The 16449-nt window shown below is 48.5% G+C and overlaps 1 protein-coding gene across 4 annotated transcripts in view; it reads right to left on the bottom strand.

Annotated features, from left to right (window-relative positions):
- Positions 1–16449, bottom strand: part of pusl1 (pseudouridine synthase like 1) — a 101882-nt gene that overhangs the window by 10639 nt on the left and 74794 nt on the right. For all 4 annotated transcript variants that reach the window (XM_048561767.1, XM_048561764.1, XM_048561768.1 and 1 more), the window contains one exon: positions 4654–4708. In XM_048561767.1, the coding sequence (XP_048417724.1) occupies positions 4654–4708 (55 nt within the window). The remainder of the gene's footprint in view (positions 1–4653; positions 4709–16449) is intronic.

Genomic DNA, 16449 nt, shown 5'->3' with positions numbered 1-16449 from the left:
AATACAGTGAAACATGCAATACAATTCAGCTTAGGAAGGCTGACAATGCCCCTGGGTTTCCACAAACTCCAGACTCCTGGCTTCACTGAACACCAACTGTGGGCTGCCACTATCTGAGGGACTCAATGTACGCGACTGAAAAATGAACTCTTGAACTGATATTCAGTGACCCTTGCGCCAGGTCAGTAGAGCTAGACTGCGTTCATCCCAGCATTCACACTTGCATCAGAGAGCAGAGGGCTTTCACCATGAAACTGAGCTCCACTTCATTATCCAAGTCTCAATTCATTAACCTATCATTCTGGCCTCTATTACTCTCTCCTTCCATCAAAATGTCTAATATATATCATGAAGAGAAGGAAATGTTGGCTCATGAAATAGCTGCTTAATCAAATTCTCAGCAACGGCCAGCAGAGGTTGCTGTAAACTTTCTTGGCAATCCTGATAGGTGTGTTTGGCAATGATTGTGATGTACATCAATTACTGCCCTCAGCCTCCTTCAACTATCACTGGGCATCTGGTGAGGATGGTCTGGGCATTTCACAGTGTTCACTATGGCTCCAATTAATGCACCATGAGCGAGATTGCTCGGTTACTGCTGAAGGCTTAAACCTGCTGGACAAAAGGTTTATTTTTTCATCAGAGATCCCAGCCTCAGATGCAAAAGCCATCTGAAACTGGTTGGATACCGACTGATATAAAATAACACATGAAGATACTGCTATAGCCAACCTGTGTGGCAAAACGTATGTTCAGTTGACCCAAAGCACAATGGACACTGTTATCAACTTGCACAGACTGACATGCATCCACTATCTAGAACCAGTCTTCACAACCATCCAAAACATATTCTAATGTACTATCTAACGTCTGTTGAACTGCACTACAACTGCCCTACAGCAGACTGGAAAACTATTCTTTCTTCCATGTCTAGCATTTTCAGCCTCCCTATCTTCTCTGACCTCAAACGAGGCTCCTCTGTGGTTTCCTCATTCATACCATGCAATTTTTTTCCTTGCAGCAATTCACAAAGTCCCAGTTTATTTAAGATTCAGCTGTCCTTCCAATCGCAGTTAGGTTCTTTGAGTATTTCACTGCTGTCTTTGGATGTTGTCTGATTGCTGATCTGTCTTACCTCCAGGTTTCCCCAAGGGGTGACAAAGACCAAGAACAAGCTTGATCTCAGAGGTGAATTACCACCTTGCTTATTGTGACATATAAGGCGGCAAATTCTGTGTGTCCTAAGATGCACTGGTACATCAGATTACCAGCTCTGCATCAGGAAGGTCTGCTGCAAATCCAACCATGAATGTTAAAATAACAAAGAAGACTCAAAAATAAAACACTCGTAGTCCTGGTGACTGGGTTTGTAAGTAAAATAACTTGTGAGAATGGAGCCATTAGGACCAATGTGAGTCTAGATTTGAGGCCCTGGTTTTATTAACTGATCTCATGCAGGGGCTAACTATGGTGTTACAAATGGTCTCAGTATTATTAGAGAATTACAGACTGGTGGCATTTTGGCTTGTTGGCACCACGCCTGCTCTCTGCAAGGAATACTCAGCTGGTTTTTCCACGTAACCTTGCAAATTGTCTCTTCAGATAATCATCCAATTCTCTTTCAAAAGCCAAGACTGAATCTTCCCCCACCAGACTCTCAGGAACAGCTCTCCAAACCCTAACCATCCCCTGCAGAAGAAAGTTTTTCCTTTCGTCCCCTCTGACCTTTTGACCAATCACCTCAAATCGGAGTGGTCCATAATCGCAACCATTTCACCAATGGACCCAGCTTCTCTTCATCTGCTGTCTAGTCCCTTCATGATTTTGAACGTGGCCATCAAATCTCCGAAGAAACTCCGAAAGCAGGATAATCCCCTCTGTTCTCCAATCTATCCATGTGACTGAAGACCCTCCTTTCTGTCTGGGTTGTGACAGGAAAAAATCAGACAGGAGCCCCCCTTGTCCCTTGCTGGACCTTAAGCTACATGTATGTTGACCTCTGTAGTGAAGTATCCCAAGATTCATGTCTGGATCATGTATCAGTGAACAGTACTGGGTCATTACATAATCACAGATGAGCGCTCTCAAAAGAAGGGAGAAATGATCAGTGAAAGATCTAAGATCTTGTGGTTTATCTGCCAGGTAATAAACTCACCGATGGATTCTCTAGAAAGTACAACAAAACATTAGGCCCATTGTTCTGTACACTTTCTGACATGGAATTTACTTTCTACTGACTCAATTCTAGTAGTCAATACCACAGGCCTAACAGACAATCTAATTCCAGAATATTCTTTCTGAAAATGATGGTACCAGAATCTGCAGAAAACACTCTACAACTTCTTGGCTGTCACATTCTGCGGACAGTGAAAACCGAGTCAGTGGGGCAGTCTTCTTGGTTTTGTAAGTGACTTTTCTATGTTTTCAGGTGATTTATGGCTTTAGATCAGCACCATTTGATTACACTATTTAGAAGAAAGCAGAAATGAATGACTGAGAGTATAAGACTTTGCACTTTAAACTTACTAGGCAATGGAAAATAGTGCAGAGGATCCAGAACTGAGAACAACTACAGTTTCATACAACCAGAGGTAGTCAGCGTAATTGTGGACAGAGTGATTACAGTAAAAACTGACCAGCAACTTAATGAATTGCATCAAAAAGGAGTTAGTAACCCCAGTGGATGCAGACTACCTGGTTAACACTGTAAACCTGAATATCAAAGTGTCACACAAAGGCTACACGATAGAGCTATGTGGGATTGATAAGGGGTTCCTGGAAATGGATAAGGAGTTTGGTGTAATGCCAGACCCTTCAACAGAAGATTGATATTACTGGTTGTAGTTTGGTACAGTGATGAGTTACGTTGAGCAGCTAAAAGTGTCAGGACCCTTGCTCTTCCCCACCTTTACTCACAATCAGAATAAAGACAGCACAGGGAATAACAACGAAGTGGCAAATAACATAAAGACAGGTGTGTGTAATAGGATCAGAGATAATGGGAACTGCAGATGCTGGAGAATTCCAAGATAACAAAATGTGAAGCTTGATGAACACAGCAGGCCGAGCAGCATCTCAGGAGCACAAAAGCTGACGTTTCGGGCCTAGACCCTTCATCAGAGAGGGGGATGGGGAGAGGGAACTGGAATAAATAGGGAGAGAGGGGGAGGCGGACCGAAGATGGAGAGTAAAGAAGATAGGTGGAGAGAGTATAGGTGGGGAGGTAGGGAGGGGATAGGTCAGTCCAGGGAAGACGGACAGGTCAAGGAGGTGGGATGAGGTTAGTAGGTAGATGGGGGTGCGGCTTGGGGTGGGAGGAAGGGATGGGTGAGAGGAAGAACCGGTTAGGGAGGCAGAGACAGGCTGGACTGGTTTTGGGATGCAGTGGGTGGGGGGCGAAGAGCTGGGCTGGTTGTGTGGTGCAGTGGGGGGAGGGGACGAAACAGCCCAGTTCGTCCCCTCCCCCCACTGCACCAGACAACCAGCCCAGCTCTTCCCCCCCACCCACTGCATCCCAAAACCAGTCCAACCTGTCTCTGCCTCCCTAACCGGTTCTTCCTCTCACCCATCCCTTCCTCCCACCCCAAGCCGCACCCCCATCTACCTACTAACCTCATCCCACCTCCTTGACCTGTCCGTCTTCCCTGGACTGACCTATCCCCTCCCTACCTCCCCACCTATACTCTCTCCACCTATCTTCTTTACTCTCCATCTTCGGTCCGCCTCCCCCTCTCTCCCTATTTATTCCAGTTCCCTCTCCCCATCCCCCTCTCTGATGAAGGGTCTAGGCCCGAAACGTCAGCTTTTGTGCTCCTGAGATGCTGCTCGTCCTGCTGTGTTCATCCAGCCTCACATTTTGTTATCTTAGTGTGTAATAGGATTTTGGTTGCTAAAAGTAGGCTACGTTAGATTTAGATTCACTGGGGCAATGGACTCATGTATAACAGATGTAATTTAATATAGATAAATGTCGCGACATTCACATGGGTACCACTGGTATCAAACATTTCTGGCGAACAGCCACAATACTCAAATTCTCAGACGTAATCCTGGAAGGCACACACTGTAATACTGAGGGAGTGCTGCACTGTTGGCTCTGCCACTGTTCAGATAAAATGTTTTAGGCTCACCTGAAGAGTTGGATAGTAAATGAAGTTGTTATCACTACTGAAAGATAACCAGGGATGTTGATCTTTATCCTGACCTACTCTGAAAGGGTGGTAATCAGTGCATGCCATCCTGATAATCAATCCTCAATTGACAATAAAGAACCAGGTTAAGTGGTTGTCTTATTACAGTTTGTATGATTCTGTGTGTAAAGCAAGTGCTATCAATATTCACTGCACTCGAGAAAATACTTAATTGTACATGAAGCACCTTGTTTCTGGCAACTGTCATAAAATTTTACTTAAATCCAAGTCTTTCCAAGTATAGCTGAATATCACACATTATCAACACTAAATAAATTAGACTTACATCTTCTGTTTTGTGAAATCAGAAATATTACAAAAGATATTGGAGAGTATTGCAATTATAATGGAGATATTTGCTATTACAACGCATGATGCAAATCTTAGACAAATACACCTATCTCTGGAGATGTTACATAATTGATTTGGGCAATATTTCAAGCTGTTTACATTCTGCACTCACCTGTTTGTAGAGGAAGGACCTGCTCTTGAAGGTCAGTTCCCAAAACTTCAGGTGGCTAATGTCAAATTGAGACAGAAAAGCTGTTAATTTTCCAACTCAGTATACAAGCAAGCAACATTTAAAGTAAGCAATACTTAAACACCAAGGATGAAGATTTTAAAACTGAGGCACTGCTAAACCAGCAGTTACATCAATCCTCACATTAAGGGAAAAGAATATTTGGCCTAAGATGGTCTTAAATATCATTTAACCTGATACAACTTGCTTACAAACGATAAAGGCAGCTAATAAATCTTATAACAGATTGGTACAATAATTAACCTCTTCAGTATTAAATTTTCTTTTAAAATTTGAACTTCTGCTTTGGTAATCCATCACAGAATATCTTTGGAGTGAAAGCTCTGAATGTGATTAGGAGGAACTCAACTGGAAGACTTTCTGATACTATGACATACGACAATAAATGGGACGCAAGTGCCTAGTGGCATTGTCGCTGACTGTTAATCCAGAGACCCAGCGCAGCGTTCTGGAGATCTGGCTTTGAATCCCGCCATGGCAGATGGTGCAATTTGAATTCAATGAAAATCAGGAATTAAGAATCTGATGATGACCATGAATCCATCATTGACTGTTCGAAAAACGCATGTGGTTCACTAACGTCCTTTAGGGACGGAAACTGCCACCCTTATCAAGTTTGACCTACATGTACATGTGACTCCAGACCCATAGCAATGTGGGTGACTCTTAACCGGCCCCTGGGCAAATTAGGGATGGGCAATAAATGCTGGCCCAGGCAGTGACACCCACATTCTGTGAATGAATGAATAAAGAAACGTGTACAATCTTAGGTTATGTATCAGTGGGGTCTCTTGGGACCTGTCAAAATCACCTTTGGTGGTCAGAGAGAAAACTTTCAAATGCCATTTCACCTTGAACTGGCCACAAGTTTCTTTAATCTGTTTTTTTACACTTGTTGTCTCAGGGAACATTGGGCATCATAACACTGAGCTGTAATGTTACTGCAGGCCACAGGCTTGATGCTGAGCTCAGCTGAGCTTTTCTGAACATGTTCTCAAGCAGTAACAAGAGTGTGGATTTGCTGCTCTCCTCATGGCGGTTACACATTCCAAGCTGTAGGTCGGGCTTACAGGGTATCACTCGTGTTCCAAACAAGGTACATTCAGTATGCTTCATCAGCATTACCACAAAGTCATCTTTTCCAGGTTTCAAATCAAACATGGAGCTGGATAGGGAGATGGGGTTAGGCTCCTCAACGTGCTTTTATTTTAAAATTTCCTGAAAATTTAATTCTTTGACAGCTTCCCATCAAAAAGTAAATTTAACATCCGATCTTTGGCATTGCAGCCCATTCCCGACAGACAGAAAAACTCTTATTTCACGAGCGAGTTTTGAGAAGATTTGTAGCTCAGGTTTAGGTTCTAGATGTGACATTGCTCGCTGAGCTGGAAGGTTAGTTTTCAGACGTTTCGTCACTTTTTTTTTCTATTTGAAAAAATATACTTTATTCATAAGATGTACAAAAAATAAAACATATTCATACACCCACCCAGTCATACAAGCCGCTCTGGGTTACCCAGGGGGTCCGTACACTAAAGGAAAAAAAAGCAAAGAAGAAAAAAAAACAAAGCAAAGAAAATGCCCCAGCAGTCGTCACCCCGCACAGTCCCCGTTGGCCCCCTGACCAGTTGGGGAAGGCGCCAGCTGGGCCCAGTTACCAGATAGGGACCTTTTTTCTATTCTGGACGAGGGGTTTCATATGGTGGTCTTTCCCCACCGCGCCTTGGTGGCGGCTGCCCCAAGCTTTAGCGCGTCCCTCAGCACGTAGTCCTGGACCTTGGAGTGCGCCAGTCTGCAACACTCGATCGGGGTCAGTTCTTTCAGCCGGCAGACCAGCAAGTTGCGGGCAGACCAATGAGCGTCTTTCACCGCTTTGATGGTCCTCCAGGCGCAGTTGATGTTGGTCTGTGTGTGTGTCCCGGGAAACAGCCCGTACAGCACGGAGTCCCGCGTCACGGAGCTGCTCAGGACGAACCTCGATAAATACCACTGCATCCCCCTCCAGACCTCCTGCGCATAGGCACACTCCAGAAGGAGGTGATCGACAGTTTCGTCCCCCCCCCACCCCGGAGCTACCTCGAGGGCAGCGTGCGGTGGCGCAGAGATTCCGGGCATGCATAAAGGATCTCACTGGCACAGCCCCCCTCACCGCCAGCCAAGCAATGTCCTTGTGCTTGTTTGAAAGTTCTGGCGATGAGGCATTCTGCCAAACGACTTTGGCAGTCTGCGTGGGGAACCACACGACAGGATCCATCCTCTCCTTTTCCTGAAGGGTCTCGAGGATACTACATGCTGACCACTGCCTGACGGCCTTGTGGTCAAAGGTGTTTCCCTTCAAAAATTTCTCCATGAAGGACAGGTGGTACGGGACGGTCCAACTACTCAGAGCGTTCCACGGCAACAAGGCCAGGCCCATCCTTCGCAACACCAGGGACAGATAGAACCTCAGTAAGTAGTGACACTTGGTGTTTGCGTACTGAGGATCTACACACAGCTTGATGCAGCCGTACACAAAGGTAGCCATCAGAGCGAGGGAGGCATTCGGTACGCCCTTTCCCCCATTTTCCAGGTCTTTATACATGGTGACCCTGCGGATCCGGTCCATCCTTGACCCCCAAATGAAGATGGTCCGGGTGACCACAGTGGCGCAGGTCCAGGGAATAGGCCAGGCCTGCATCACATACAACAGTACCGAAAGCCCCTCGCACCTGACAACCAGGTTCTTACCCGCGATGGAGAGGGACTGGAGCGTCCACCTGCCCAGCTTCTGCTTCAATTTGGTGATACGCTCCTCCTAAGTCTTAGTGCACGCCCCAGCTCCACCAAACCACACACCCAGCACCTTCAGGTAGTCTGTCCTGACGGTGAAGGGGATGAAGGAGCGGTCGTCCCAGTTCCCGAAGAACATGACCTCGCTCTTACCCCTATTGACTTTGGCACCCGAGGCCAGTTCAAACTGGCCGCAGATGTCCAACAGCCTACTCACCGACCGACGATCGGTGCAGAAGACGGCGACGTCGTCCATGTACAGGGAGGTGTTGACCTGAAGGCCTCCGCTGCCTGGGACAGTCACGCCCTTCAGGCTCACGTTCTTCCTGATGGATGCGGCGAAGGGCTCCACACAGCACACGAACAAGGCAGGAGAGAGCAGGCAGCCCTGCCTGACTCCAGATCCGACGGGAAAACTGTCTGATTCCCATCCGTTGATCGAGACTCCGCTAACGATGTTGGTGTAGAGCAGCCAGATCCAATTGCGGATGCCCTCCCCGAACCCCAATTTGGAAAGGACGTCCCTCATGTAAGCATGAGAGACCCTGTCGAAGGCCTTCTCCTGGTCCAGGCTGATGAGGCGGGTATCTGCCCGCCTGTCCTGTATGTAGGCGATCGTATCCCTGATGAGCGCGAGGCTCTCAGCAATCTTCCTGCCTGGCACAGCACAGGTTTGGTCAGGGTGAATCACCGACTCCAGGACAGACCTGACCCGGTTGGCAATGACCTTGGCCAGGATTTTGTAGTCCACGTTCAATAGTGAAATGGGACGCCAATTCTTAATTTCTTCCCTCTCCCCCCTTCCTCTTGTAAATGAGGGTGATGATGCCCTTCCTCATGGACTTGCACATTTCCCCTGCCCGAAGTGCACTATCGTACACCTCCAGCAGGTCCTGGCGGACCAGGTCCCACAGAGTGGAATACAGCTTGACCGGTAAGCCGTCGCTCCCGGAAGTCTTATTCCTCTCCAAGGACTTGAGGGCTCTGGTCAGCTCGTCCAGGGATATTGGCCAGTTCAGCCACTCTCTCGTGCTGTTGTCTAAGGCCTCCGTGATAGACGACAGGAACGACTTGGAGGCCGTGCGGTCCGTGGGCTTCGCATCGTACAGTCCGGCATAGAAGGATCTGCTGATCCTCAAAATGTCGGGCCGAGACAACGTCACCGAGCCGTCGTCCTCCTTCAGCCGGCTAAGCACAGAGCTCTCTTTGTGCACCTTCTGAAAGAAGAAACGCAAGCACGTCTCGCCCTGCTCTACGGAGCGGACCCTGGACCGGAAGATTATCCTGGAGGTCTCCGCGGTGAAGAGCGAGGCTTGCTGGCCCCTCACCTCGCGGAGGTCCTCCGTGACATCGACCCCCATCAACTGCAGAAGGAGCAGGTTCTGCACCCTTTTCTGGAGTCGCGTCAGCTTTCCCCGCCTCTCTCTCGCCTTCTGAACACCCTTGAGGACAAAGAACCTCTTGATGTTCTCCTTCACCGTCTCCCACCAGTCGCCTGGAGACTCAAAGAGGGGTTTCACGGTTCTCCAACCGGCGTACTCCCTCTTAAGCTCCTCGATGTTCTCTGGGGTCAACAGAGTCATGTTGAGCTTCCACGTCCCCTTGCCTGCCAGCTGGTTGTCCTGTAAGTGAGTCGGCCAGCAGGAGGCAGTGGTCAGAGAAGAACACCGGCTCGACGCCAGTGGACCTGAGCGAGAACGCCTGTGACACAAACAGGAAGTCTATCCTTGAGCGAATAGACCCGTCTGGCCGCGACCAGGTGTACCTCCGCTGCGCTCCGTCTGCAGGGGTGCTGAAGACATCGAGCAGCTTGGTGTCCTTCACCATGCCCATCAGGAATCTGGACATGACGTCCAGTTGACTCCTCCCACCCGCTGTCCCCACGCCGGATCTTCCATCTGCATCGATGATGCAGTTGAAGTCTCCGCCTAGGATGACCGGCCTGGACGTAGCCAGCAGGGGTGGCAGCCGCTGCAGGACGGCCAACGGCTCACTCCGTACCGCTGGGGCGTACATGTTGATCAGCTTCAGGGGAGCGTTCCTGTAGGTGACGTCAGCCACTAGGACGCGCCCCCCCACCACCTCCTGAACTTGAGAGATGGTGAAGTTGCGCTCCCGCAGCAGAATAGCCAGGCCCGAGGAGCGACACTCGTTACCCCCCGACCAGATTGAAGGCCCACAGGTCCAGGCGCCGGACCATTTCCCGGAACGTGCTGAGGTGTGGTATCCCGCACTCCTGCAGAAACAGGAGGTCCGCCTTGACGCTGGTCAGGTAGGCCAACGTGGATACACATCTTGTGGTGGACTTGACACTGCGCACATTAAAGCTCGCAACTTGTACCCCCATTGAGGGCAGTGACCGCAGTACCCTCCCCAAGTCCAAGGTCCAGCCCCTCCATCTGTCCCTTCATGCCCATTGACCGGGCTAACTGCTGGACGCTCTCCGGGCTGAGGAAACCGTCCGTGCTGCCTTCCGGGTGGCATCCCCCCGTCGGGGGTACGGAGGCAGGAGAGTCCGGCTCTGGGTCAGGCTGGGGACGCACTGTTTCCTCCTTCCCGCCTGGAAGTTCCGGGGGGCCCTCCAGGGGCCCAGCTGCACGTGACTGGGTTGTCGGAGGGAGCCTCAGGACGCCTCCCATCACCTGGAAGTGAGGTGCTGCTTTCCTTCTCCCTCGAGATCTTTAGCTTCTGCTTTGGGCGGGCCCTCTCCGAATCTCCCTCGTCAGAGGAGCTCTTATAGCCCCCCTGTAGCTGCCTCTTCCCGCCTGATGGTTGCGGTTCCTGGGCCCACCGATGCGCCTTCCTCCTCGCTTTCCGGACTGTCGTCCACTCCCCTGGGTCACCTGTCACCGCCTCCATCGACTCCGGGTTGTCGAGGGGGAGCGGAGCCTGCAGGGGCGCTTTGGTGGCCTCGGGCCCATCCTGCGGTGCTGGGCCCTCCTGCACGACCTGGCCCTCCTGCACATTAGTGGGGTCCTTGCTGGGCCCTGGTGCCTTCCTCTCCTCCGGGGGGGCTGGCCCCGCATTGCCCTTGCTGGCAACCTGGGTGTAGGTGGTTCCCCGCCGCGGGCATGCCCTATAGAGGTGGCCCACTTCCCCGCAAAGGTTGCAGCGTTTCTCTTGTGGGCAATTCTTTGCAAGGTGTCCCTCCTCCCTGCAGTTCCTGCAGATGGTGGCTTTGCTGTCGGCCACCACGTGACATGACCTACCACAGGCATGGCAGACTTTAGGTTGCCCTGCGTAGGTCAGGTAGCCCTTGCTCCCGCCGTTCGCAGAGCTGGACGTTGGGTGTACGACGTTCCCGTCCGCGCCCAGCCTCAGCGTCACCTTGACCTGCCTCTTACTGATCCAGATGTCAAAGGGGTCCACGATGTCAGTTAGGTCCCCTTCCACCTTCACATACCTTCCAAGGAAGGTCAGGACATCAACTGCTGGCACATGCGGGTTGTACATGTGTACAGTCACCATACGGCTCCTCTGCGCTGGCATCACAAACAGTGGGACAGCGGTCAATACAGAGAGGGGGCCCTCACCTCCTTTCTCCTTGAAAACCTCCAGGAAGCGCTCGCAAAGCTTGGCACTCCTGAAGGTCACATCGTAAAAACCTCCTCCGGGGAAATCATGCAGGCAGTAAACGTCTGCAGCAGCGAACCCACAACAGTCCAACAGGACCCTCTTCACGAAGAAGGTGCGGTCCACAGGTGCACCTTCATCCACCTTCTTCACGGAAACACGGATGGTGTTCCAGACCCCCTGACCTGGGGCACGGGCACTTGCCGCAGCCATCGTTGCAGGTTGGCTGCTCCCCTGAACCAGCGTTAGGCTGAAGCCAGCATTAAGATCCACCGGTTGCAAGGGTGCACAGCCAACCCGACGTCTTCCTTCCACCTCCAACACAGCACTCTCCTCCTCTCGGTCCACAAAAGAGTGGGTCTTTATTTTGTTCCGGATGTAAGCTGGTTCACTGAGCTGGAAGGTTTGTTCCCACATGTTTTGTCACCATTCTAGGTAACATCATCAGTGAGCCTCGGGCGAAGCACTGGTGTTATGTCCCACTTTCTATTTATCTGGTTAGGTTTCCTTGGGTTGGTGATGTCATTTCCTGCGTTGGTGATGTCATTTCCTGTTCTTTTTCTCAGGGGATGGTAGATTGGCTCCAAATCAATGTGTTTGTTGATCGAGTTCCGGTTGGAATGCCATGCTTCTAGGAATTCTCGTGCGTGTCTCAGAGCTGTTTGTTTGAGTCTCTGCATTACTGCCTCTGCTAAGAACCCTGATATCGGAGATCCCATGGGTGTACCGTTGGTTTGTCTGTAGGTTTTGTTATTGAAAGTGAAGTGGGTGGTGAGGCATAGGTCCACTAGCTTGATGATGTTGTCCTTGCTGATGAGGTTGGTGGTGTCTGGTGTATGCGTCTTCAGTTCTTCTAATAATGTAGTCAGTGTTTCTTTGGCCAGGTTGATGTTGAAGGATATGAACAGGGCTGTTACGTCAAAAGAGACCATTATTTCATCCTCTTCTATCTTGGTGTCTTTGGTGTTCAGGAATTCTTGGGTGGAGCGAATGGAGTGGTGGGAGTCTTCTACTTGGTGTTTTAGTCTTTGGTGTAGTTCCTTGGCTAATCTGTAGGTTGGTGTTCCTGGTAGCGACACTATGCTTGCAGATACTGACACTTACCAACAGGTGGCGACAGACCCGACCTCATAACTAGAGAACTGAATCACAGCCTCACTCAAAAAACTTCAAAAATCTGGAGAATTAAACAAGAGAGACTTCCAAAAAATGAAACTAGATGGATCCAACACACCACGCTTCTACGGACTACCAAAAATTCACAAACCAGGAGCCCCCCTCAGACCCATAGTGTCGCTACCTGGAACACCAACCTACAGATTAGCCAAGGAACTTCACCAAAGACTAAAACACCAAGTATAAAACTCCCACCACTCCATTCGCTCCACCCAAGAATTCCTGAACACCAAAGACACCAAGATAGAAGAGGATGAAATAATGGTCTCTTTTGACGTAACAGCCCTGTTCACATCCATCAACATCAACCTGGCCAAAGAAACACTGATGACACTATTAGAAGAACAGAAGACACATACACCAGACACCACCTACCTCATCAGCAAGGACAACATCATCAAGCTAGTGGACCTATGCCTCACCACCCACTTCACTTTCAATAACAAAACCTACAGACAAACCAACGGTACACCCATGGGATCTCCGATATCAGGGTTCTTAGCAGAGGCAGTAATGCAGAGACTCGAACAAACAGCTCTGCCAATCATCCAACCCAAACTTTGGGTCCGCTATGTGGATGACACCTTTGTCATCACTAAACAAAACAAATTAGAGGAAACATTCAAGACCATCAATAATACCCTCACTGGCATTACATTCACAAAAGAGGAGGAAAACAACAAACTGCCATTCCTAGATGTCACAGTAGAGCGAACAGCCAATGGGAAACTTCAAACCAGCGTCTACAGGAAAACAACACATACGGACCAAATACTGAACTACAGGAGCAACCATCCCAACACCCACAAACGAAGCTGCATTAGAACATTATTCCAACAAGCCACCACACACTGCAGCACAGAGGAACTACGCAGAGCAGAGGAAAATCACCTATACAGCGTATTCAAAAAGAACGGGTACCCTATGAACACAGTCCGCCGATTTCTCAGCAACAAACCCAAACAAACAGACAAAACGGGCTCAGAAACCATAACCACTCTCCCCTACATCAAAGACATTTCCGAAATGACTGCCAGACTACTTGGACCTCTTGGCATCAGGGTAGCCCACAAACCCACCAACACACTAAAACAGCAGCTAATGAACTTAAAAGACCCTATACTGACAACAAATAAAATGAACGTCATCTACAAAATACCTTGCAAGAACTGTGACAAACACTACATTGGACAAACTGGCAGAAAGCTAGCCACCAGGATACATGAACATCAACTAACCACAAAACGACATGACCCACTATCACTCGTATCCTTACATACAGATGAGGAAGGACACCACTTTGATTGGGACAACACATCCATCCTAGGACAAGCCAAACAGAGACACGCACGAGAATTCCTAGAAGCGTGGCATTCCAACCGGAACTCGATCAACAAACACATTGATTTGGAGCCAATCTACCATCCCCTGAGAAAAAGAACAGGAAATGACATCACCAACGCAGGAAATGACATCACCAACCCAAGGAAACCTAACCAGATAAATAGAAAGCGGGAGACATAACACCAGCGCTTCGTCGGAGGCTCACTGATGATGTTACCCAGAATGGTGACGAAACGTCTGAAAACTAACCTTCCAGCTCAGCGAGCAATCTCACATCTTATTTCACTCATTCATGAATTTTTTAAAAAGTTCATTCAAGGGATGAGGGTGTTGCTAGCTAGGCCAGCATTTATTGCCCATCCCACAGGGTAGTTAAGAGTCAACCACATTGGTGTGGGTCTGCAGTCAGATGTAGTCCAGGCCAGATAGGGATACGGACGTGTCTGTTTAGTCAAGCATTTGCTGTTCATCGCTAATTGCTCGAGAAAGTGGTGGTGAACTGCTTTCTTGAACTGATGTCCTAAGAGTGTAGGGACAACTGCCATGCTGTTAGGAAGGGAGCTCCAGGAGTCTGACCGTATGGCATTGAAGGAATGCATCTGCTGCCCTTATCCTTTGATGGAGTAGAAGACGTGGGTTTGGAAGATGCGGTTGAAGGAGCAGTGGTGGGCTGCCTCACCCAATGGTATCAGTGGTAAAGTGGTGGATGAGGTGGGCTGCTTTGTCCAGGATGGTGTTGAGCTTCCCGAGTGTTATTGGAGCTGCACTTATCCAGGCAAGTGTAGAGTATTCCATGGCTCTCCTGATTTGTGCCTAGTAGATGACAGACAGGCTGTGGGGAGTTAGAAAGCGAGCTACTTGCTGTAGCATTCCCAGCTTCTGACCTGCTCTTGTAGCCACAATATTTACACAGCCAGTTTAGTTGAGTTTGTGGTTAGCTGTGACTCCCAGGATGTTGATAGCAGGGGCTTCAGCAATGACAAAGCCTTGAATGATAAGGTGAGTCAGTTAGATGATCTTTTATTGGAGATGGCTATTTCTGGCGTTGTGTGGCATGAATGATACTTATTGTTTAGTAGCCCACACCTGGATCTTGTCCACTGCTTACTGCACACGGTCAAAGACTGATTCAGTATCTGAAGAATCATGAATGGTGTTAATGTTATGCAGTCATCAGTGATCATCTGCACTTTTGACATTATGTTCCTAGAAAGGTCATTAATAAAGCAGATAAAGATGGGTGGACTTCGGACAGCACCCTGACAAATTCCTGCAGTGAGGTCCTAGGTCTCAGATGATTGATTTATAACAACCATAACCACCTTCCTTTGTGATAAGCAGTGTTTCCCCTACCTTTTTTCCCCACTGAGCGGACTTCTGAGATCCATGTCTGGCAGCAACTTCTGCGACTGGACATCATATTGGAATCCCAATTACTGTGCGTGGAACCTCCAAGCACTGTGTGGCCTGGCAGTGTGGCATGTTAATGTCAAGCATGGCTACAACTAGAAGAAAGAATTTTTCCCCGATTTCCATTCATTCCAGTTTTTCAAAGGCTCCTCAATGCCAAACTCAGTTAAATGCCATCTTACTTTCAGAAGCACTGAATGGAATAGATTTTGTAGCAACTCATACGTGGGCATCCATGAGGTACTATGGGCCATTAGAAGCAGCAGAACAGTATTCAACAATAATCTGTGATCTCATGACGAGGGTCAATACAGCTGGGGTATGCCATTTTTATTTCTGGTGCCTCAGTCAATATTGGGTGGTCAGTCCAGTTCTATTCCTTTTCTCCCCTACATATTGTTGTATTTTGACACAACTGAGTTACTTGCTATGCCAATTCACGGGGCATTTAAGAACTAATCACATTTTGGAGTTACTGTAGGCCAGATCATCCTTAACCAGATGGCTTTGAAAAAAAATGTAATCAATTACTGATCACCATTGGACTAGTTTTTGAACTTAATCCTTTATTAATTGAATTTGAACTCTACCAGATGCCCTGAAGGGAGCTGAACCCATGTCTCAAAGCATTAGCTGGAGCTTCTGGACTGAGAGTCCAGTGACATTATCACGAAGTCACTATTTCCCATAACTGAGGCTCACAGCTGAATGGGTGTCAGGCTCAGTGAGATGAAAAGGCTCAGGTGACTGGCAGCCCAGCCAATGAATAATTTCAACATGGTGATGCAAGAAGGGGTGTGGAAAGGGCTGTATTAAACTAACAACTAGAACTAGGTTTGTAGTCTAAAAATAAGGGGTCACCCATTTCAGACAGAGATGAGGAAAGTCTTTTTTTTCTCTCTGAGGGTTGAGAGTTTTGGAATTCCCCTCCTCAAAACACACTGGATACAGAATCTTTAAATATTTTTAAGGTAGTTTCTTGATTATCAAGGGGATGAAAGATTTTGGGTAGATGCCTGGCTAGCTAGGTCAGTGATACAGCTAATTCTGGAGCAAGTCTTAGTACTTCTGCAGGGGATATGCAGAAATGGGAGTCAAGGTTTTAAGATCAGCCATGATCTAATTGAAAGGTGCAGCACAGTTGGAGCGCTTTTTCTGATGAAGACTCTAGGCCCGAAACATCAGCTTTTGTGCTCCTAAGATGCTGCTTGGCCTGCTGTGTTCATCCAGCCCCACACTTTGTTATCTTGGATTCTCCAGCATCCGCAGTTCCCATTACCTCTGGTCTACTCTTGTTCCTTCTTTGTCTGTAACTGCTAAAACCAGACAAACTAGAATGTTCTGGCTTCAGTTCCTGGTCTGTGTTGAGTCTACTGATCTTAGCCATATCAGAGGCAGTAATTTAGGAGTTACAAGTTATCCTGGTTTGACAGTAGTCAATCCAGG

The sequence above is a fragment of the Stegostoma tigrinum genome, chromosome 28 (genome assembly GCF_030684315.1).
Source record: "Stegostoma tigrinum isolate sSteTig4 chromosome 28, sSteTig4.hap1, whole genome shotgun sequence".
NCBI lineage: Eukaryota > Metazoa > Chordata > Chondrichthyes > Orectolobiformes > Stegostomatidae > Stegostoma > Stegostoma tigrinum.
This window is presented reverse-complemented; position numbering and strand designations above follow the sequence as displayed.